This window comes from Rhinoraja longicauda, chromosome 3 (genome assembly GCF_053455715.1).
Source record: "Rhinoraja longicauda isolate Sanriku21f chromosome 3, sRhiLon1.1, whole genome shotgun sequence".
Taxonomy (NCBI): domain Eukaryota; kingdom Metazoa; phylum Chordata; class Chondrichthyes; order Rajiformes; family Arhynchobatidae; genus Rhinoraja; species Rhinoraja longicauda.
Window position 1 is genome coordinate 14,940,608 of NC_135955.1, and position 7,432 is coordinate 14,948,039.

At 46.4% G+C, this 7,432-nt stretch overlaps 1 protein-coding gene across 2 annotated transcripts in view; it reads left to right on the plus strand.

Moving 5' to 3' along the window:
- Window positions 1-6,012, plus strand: part of LOC144592329 (15-hydroxyprostaglandin dehydrogenase [NAD(+)]-like) — a 28,182-nt gene extending 22,170 nt beyond the window's left edge. For both annotated transcript variants that reach the window (XM_078396856.1, XM_078396857.1), the window contains exons 6-7: window positions 1,006-1,169; window positions 5,007-6,012. In XM_078396856.1, the coding sequence (XP_078252982.1) occupies window positions 1,006-1,169; window positions 5,007-5,115 (273 nt within the window). In that variant the 3' untranslated portion in view covers window positions 5,116-6,012. The remainder of the gene's footprint in view (window positions 1-1,005; window positions 1,170-5,006) is intronic.
- The last annotated feature ends 1,420 nt before the right edge of the window (window positions 6,013-7,432 follow it).

Below are 7,432 nucleotides of genomic sequence, written 5' to 3' on the forward strand. Positions count from 1 at the left end.
AGAGGAGGTAGTTGAGGCAGGTACTGTGACCGCATTTAAAGGTCATTTGGAAAGGTTTAGAGGGATGTGGACCAAATGGGGGGAAAATGGGACTGGCTTAGATGGAACATCTTGGTCAGCATGGGCGAGTTGGGCCGAAGGGACTGTTTCTGTGCTGTGCGATTGTGACTATGACTCCAAGAGCACACTTATTGAAGGCTGACTACAAACCTGACGCAAGGATATCGATTGTAGCTGCGCCAGTCATAGCAATCTGTGGCCGTGATTTGATGTCTAAGCAAGGATCATGGAAACATAGAAACATAGAAAATAGGTGCAGGAGTAGGCCATTCGGCCCTTTGAGCCTGCACTGCCATTCAATATGATCATGGCCTTCTCTCCATACCCCCTGATCCCTTTAGCCACAAGGGCCACATCTAACTCCCTCTTAAATATAGCCAATGAACTGGCCTCAACTACCTTCTGTGGCAGAGAATTCCACAGGTTCACCACTCTCATTGGAGGAGCACCCTGAACACAGCTGGTGGAGTCACTACCCTTGAGCTCCAATGACCTGGGGTTCAACCTTGACCTCTGGCACTGTCTCTGTGGAGTTTGGACGTTCTCCCTGCAATATCGTGGGCTCCCTCCCAGTGCTCCAGTTTCCAGCCACATTCTAGAGACACGTTGCACGGTGGCCCGGCTGTAGAGTTGCTGCCTTACAGCACCAGGGGCCCGGATTCGATCCTGACTACTGAACGACAGGTGCTGTCAGCACGGAGCTTGTACGTTCTCCCCATGTCCGCATGGATTTTTCCGGGATGCTCCGGTTTCCTCCCACATTCCAAAGATGTGCAGGTTTGTAAAATATTTGGCCTTGGTAAAGATTGTAAATTGTCCCTGGTGTGTACAAAAGTGCTAGTGTGCGGGGATCGCTGGTTGGCCCAGACCTGGTGGTCAAAGGGCCTGTTTCCACGCTGTGTCTCTAAATTAAACTAATGAATGAACAATCTTTCTTTCCTACAGGATGCTTCCAGGTTTGGAAATTTTGGGATTCGTATAAATGCCCTGTGTCCGGGATTTGTCAACACACGTATTCTTGAAACCTTAGACCAGGAAGAAATCCTCGGAATGTTTTATCAATTCAAAGACATGACCAAGGATTGGATACGTTCATTTGGGATATTGGAGTAAGTTTGTATACCTTCTTTCTGATTGACTTCACCATGAGGACATTGGAAATGGGAGCAGGAGTTGGCCACAAAGTCCCTCCAGCCTGTTCCACTGTTCGATTCGATCGCAGTTGGCCCAATGTCCCTTATTCCTCGATCCACTCATTGCCTCGAATGGTACTAGTCTCAGTCTTACCAGCCAAGCATCATCTGCCTCACAGGACCGAGACCCGGAGTCAATCCTGACCTCGAGAGCTGCCTGTGTGGAGTTTGCACGTTATGCCTGTGGCCGCATGGGTTTCCTCTGTAATATTTGTCCCTCGTGTGTAGGGAGTGGATGAGAGAGTGGGTATAATGTGGAACTAGTGTGATGGGTGATTGATGGTCTGTGCGGACATGGTGGTCAGAAGTGCTATTTCCATGTTGTAACTCTAAACTAAACGTCCGAGGATAGAGAATTGCAGAGAATTACCAGTGGAAATAAGTTCTCAGCATCAGCCCCTGTCCAATCTTTTCTGATACAGTATGTGCTAATTATAATATGATCATTTATAATTGGTATGGACTCCAGTGAATAAACAGTTTAGTTTAGTTTACTTTAGTTAGTTTAGAGAAACAGTGTGGAAACAGGCCCTTCGGCCACCGAGTCCGCGCCGACCAGGAATTCCTAACACTATCCTACACACACCAGGGACAATTTACAATTTTACCAAGCCAATTAGCCTACAAACTTGCATGCCTTTAGAATGTGGGAGGAAACCAGAGGTCCAGGAGAAAACCCACGCCTGTCATGGGGAGAACGTACAAACTCCTTACAGGCAGCACCCGTAGACAGGATCGAACCCGGGTCTCTGGCGCTGGCTTTTCCCTCTCACCTTAAACCTATGTCCTCCGGTTTTTGATTCACCCACCCTGGGTATAGGACTGTGCATTTACCCTATTTATTCCTCTCATGATGTTCTGCAATCTTATGGATTGCACGCAACAAAAGCTTTTCACAGTACCTCGGTACACGTGACAATAAACTAAAATGAAACTGAAACTGAACTTATGCACCACTGAACCCTCATCCTCCTGCATTCCAAGGAATAAAGTCCTGGCCTGCTCAACCTCTCCCGATAGCTCAGGCCAAGTCCGGGCAACATCTTTGTCAATTTCCTCTGCACTATATCCTAGTTAACAACATCTTTCCTATGGAAGGGTGACCAAAACTGGACACAGTACTCCAAGTTCTAGCCTGCTCAACCTCTCGTTATAGCTGAGGTCCTCAAGTCCAGGCAACATCGTCGTAAATACTTTCTGCACCCTTGTACGCATCCTTCATATCAATTCAATGGTGGACACTTTGTGTAATCTCCTTCAGTTCTTGGGCGTTCAAGTTGCTGAACCAGGCCATGAAGCATCCAGCCAATATGCTCCCTACCGTGACCCTTTGTGCAGCTTTCATTTTGCTCACAGTAGAACGTGGGTAGATAAAATCCACCTGATCAAATCTGCTCCACACTCATGATAACTGGGGTAATGAAGGATGAGAGGAGATCTTATCGAAACGTATAAGATTATTAAGGGGTTGGACACGTTAGAGGCAGGAAACATGTTCCCAATGTTGGGGGAGTCCAGAACAAGGGGCCACAGTTTAAGAATAAGGGGTAGGCCATTTAGAACTGAGATGAGGAAAAACTTTTTCAGTCAGAGAGTTGTGAATCTGTGAAATTCTCTGCCTCAGAAGGCAGTGGAGGCCAATTCTCTGAATGCATTCAAGAGAGAGCTAGATAGAGCTCTTAAGGATAGGGGAGTCAGGGGGTATGGGGAGAAGGCAGGAACGGGGTACTGATTGAGAATGATCGGCCATGATCACATTGAATGGCGGTGCTGGCTCGAAGGGCCGAATGGCCTCCTCCTGCACCTATTGTCTATTGTAATGTCACCAGATACTTTCCACCCATTCCACTGTCAACTAACTGCCTGAGTAATTCTACAAAACTGGAGCAAAACTCCACTAGGATAAGTTAGGATAAAGATATCACAACTGCAATGAGACAGGGCCTCGGTGGCTCTGCGTCTGGTGCATTGTGTTCACTTTGGTCTCCCTTGCTTAAGAAAAGGCATGGAAATGCAAGAAAATGTAGATGCGGGAATCTTGAGCTAAAGACAACGTGTTGGAGAAAGGTCATTCTTGGCATAGTGGAAGTCCAGCGAAGGTTGGTCGAGGCAGGTTGCTGGGAAGGTGGGCTTGACACGTTCTGAGCTCTGCCACGCAGAGAGATTACCTCTCTACAGATGAAAAAGATTCAATGATCGCTGTTTCTTGGAAACCCCCTGGGCCACAACCTCTCCAAGGGTAGACAAATCAAGAGTGAAGGGTCACGAGTGTTTAGTTAACATATGCAGTGGGAAATGGATCAATGAGATCCTTGCTGCAACTTTACAGGCACGTTAACGCAGCAACACAACAAATAAACAACAATATAATAACGCTAGTATCACTAAGCTGACCGTAGCAATGTCAGCTTTCGGGATGAAATGGAGAAATTTAGGTTGATGCATTGGGAGCATAAACTGCAGAATGAGCATCTCACTTCTCCAACTACCCACCTACGAAGAGTCTGTGGGACCCAGATTAGCCTCCACAGTCCCCTTGGAACCCATCGAATAAGAGTGGTAGCGAATCATCGCCGTTCCCAAGGGGCTGCCAAAGATATAAGAGGCATAACTGTCTATCGCTCAAGTAAGCATGCAGAAACTTTCAGGTAAAGTTGGTCCCTTTTGATGAATGAATACTTTGTCACAATGAAATTCTTTGCTTGGTATGCAAATAGTTGCCGAGGTATGCAAATAGTTGCCGACAAAGTTACAGGGTACCCCCGTGCCAGGTCCCCCTTTGTCCTCCCCCCCCCCCCCCCCGCCGGGTCCTCCATTGTTCTTTTCCTCGGTAGTGACGTCCTCACAACCACGTGGTCCGTTCTTGTCCATCGGTCAGCGCCAACATCGACCGCTGCAACGATCTCTTCACTAAAGCTGATGGGACCCCTCCGAACGCCTCCGTGAAGTTGACCCCGGCCCCAGCCGCGAGCTCCATCTACCCAGGTTCTGTCGGCCGCGGGCCCCGACCCGTGAGACTCCGGCATCAGCTTCTCTGCGGCCTGCCGGGAGGCATCTGCCGCCGCCTTCCGGGAGGCCGACAGGCCGCACAGTGACCCTGTGCCCTGTGACCATGTTGGTTTCCTCCGGGTGCTCTGGTTTCCTCCCACATCCCATAGACCTGTGGGCTTGTAGGGTAATTGGCCCTCTGCAAATTGCCCCCAGTATATAGGGAGTGGATGGAAAATTGGGATAACATAGAACTAGTATGAACGGGTGATCAATGGTCAGTGTGAACTCAGTGAGCTGAAGGGCCTGCTTCCATGCTATATCTCTAAAACTAAACTAAAAATCTGTTGTATTTGACCTGATAATGGCACATCCGTTCAACTTTTTGACACCCTGTATGTGTTGTTTCTGCTACCAATCACTACCATTGTCTGGCCAGCTACTAAGTGCCTGAAGAGAGGTACCGACCCGAAGCGTCGCCTGTCCATGTTCTCCGGTGGTGCTGCCTGACCTGCTGAGTTACCCCAGCACTTTTGTAAACCAGCATCTGCAGTTCCTTGTGCCTACTGTCCTAAGAGCTTGTGAACTTGGGAATATCTAAACTTGGAGCTTGGGCTTTCGATGTCCATGGTAAAGAGTGCAGCATGAGGAAGCACAGTTCAAGTTTGCCTTACGACATTTATCTTGTCAATGGCTTTATGGTGAAGACATGTCTCTATGTCTAGCTCTGCTCAAGTCTCTTTTTCTCAATATCCTGTATTACAGACCTTCTGACGTAGCTGCTGCCTTTATACAACTGGTTGAGGATCACAGCTTAAATGGAGCCGCTATGAAGATTACATCGTCCAAAGGCATTCAGTTTGAAAACTTTTAGAACTCCGCGCAGCAGAAGATCATTGATCCAATTTACCCATTGGCAGTAAATGTCTGCGGGTTTACTGGTTCCAAATGTACATTCCCCGCCACTGCAACCAAACGCAGACAAAACGGAGGTTTGATATGAATGGCAATTTACTTGCACCAGGCTAAACCAATCAAGTGTGAGAGAAAGATGCTGTGATTTTATTTTCTTCTGCAAAAAAAAGATTTACTTCTAATATGTTGCATTTAGCGTTTCAAATCAATGAAATACAATTATAGTGTAGTATAGACAATTTATACATAGCAACACAAGAGAAACTGGTGGAGATACTGGGTAGGTTAGTCAGCATCTGTGGAAATAGAGTTCATATTTCAGGTTACCTAATCCATAATTTCCTCAACTTTTGAAATATTTAAGGCTCCCCACTTGACTCACTGTTCTAATACAGGCTCTTCAACCCCAAGATAATAGAGGTAGGCAAGGTAGACCACTCCGTCGAAATCACCTATACTGAAGTGTAGTACGCAAAGGAGCCATTGTAGTAGGCAAAACCCACCGTCTTACACATACCTCTCGCAGTGTAATCAGTGTTTTGGGGAAACAGTATGTGTGATGATACCATTAAAATGCAGAATATATCTCATCTATCAATTCATAGATTTTTGTTATTTTTCTTTAAAAATGTTTCTGCAAGTTTCTGCCTACAAAAATGACACCATGACATACTGCGGTTTTGGGGGTCGAGTGGTCTATCTTGCATCTGCTCTATCATCTTTGCTTCAACCTGAAGTGTTGATTCTGTTCTTAATTCTATAGAAATACAGCCTGTTATGTTGACAAACAGTTTCTGGCTTTGTTTCAGATTTCCTGTTTTTAAAATATTTTTCAATGTGCGATTTCCCTGCTCTAACTGACTATTGGGGGGGGGGGGGGGTGGGGGGGGGGGGGGGGCCTAAAGTACAACCCCATCAAGTGACCATCTCCTTCTTAAATCCATGACTTTAGTTTAGATTTACTGCACGGAAACAGACTCTTCAGCCCTCTAAGTCCACCACGTAGACCAGTGTTCCTTGCACACTTGCACTATCTGACACACACTAAGGACAATTTACAATTTTACGAAGCCAATTAACCTGCAAGCCTGTACATCTTTGGAGTGTGGGGGGAAACCAAAGCTCCCGGAGGTCACGGGAAGAACGTACAAACTCCATACGGACAGGATTAATCTCGGGTCTCAGGCGCTGTAAGGCAGCAACTCTACCGCTGCGCCATCATAGTGGTTGGTGGGTAGTGTGGACTCAGTGGGCAGAAGGACCTGTTTCTATTCTTTATCGCTCTATGTCTCTATAAACCTGCTGTCCAGAAAACTTCTCCAATTTAAGTGTTTATTTGGTAACAATATGCACTCATTCCCTGCATACAATGGCCCTCTAGGTCTCTGGGTAACCGCTAAGCACTGGTCCTGTCACTTAAAACTTTCATTCGAAGGTATGGAATTCGATAATTGCCTACTCTCTGATATTTACTCCGAATTGAGAAGAAAAATTGTTTTAATGTCTTGTTCTACAATTATTAAAAACATAAAGCCTCTAATGTCTGAAACTCCTTTTGATTGTAGTAGGGGAAAGAATAGTGAGGGCTGATTACCAGTAAATAGGGATTTATTCACAAAATGCTGGAGTAACTCAGCAGGTCAGGCAGCATCTCAGGAGAGAAGGAATGGGTGACGTTTCGGGTCGAGACCCTTCTTTAACTCAGCAGGTCAGGCAGCATCTCAGGAGAGAAGGAATGGGTGACGTTTCGGGTCGAGACCCTTCTTCAGTCTGACCCGAAACGTCACCCATTCCTTCTCTCCTGAGATGCTGCCTGACCTGTTGAGTTACTCCAGCATTTTGTGAATAAATACCTTCGATTTGTACCAGCATCTGCAGATATTTTCTTACACTAGTAAATAGGGATGTGGCTTGTGCTAATGTCGTGACAGGGAACCCGCAGACAAAGGCTAAAAGTAGACACATGGAAGGTAGCAGTGACGACACCCAAGTTTCAGGAACTTCATTGATTATGTTGTAGCGTGCACCCATCGTTGTAACAGAACATTGGATCTACTGCCAACTCAATTAGACTTGTGGATAATCTGTACTCTAAACCTAGTTTGTTACCTAATTAAGTCTTTCTGCAACCTCTATTCTGCAACGAAGACCTAGTTTTACTGTTTAGTTTAGTTTAGTTTCGAGATACAACGCGGAACCAGGTACTTTGGCCCACAAAGTCCGCGCCGACCAGCGATCCCCACACATTAACACCACCCTACACACACACTAGGGAC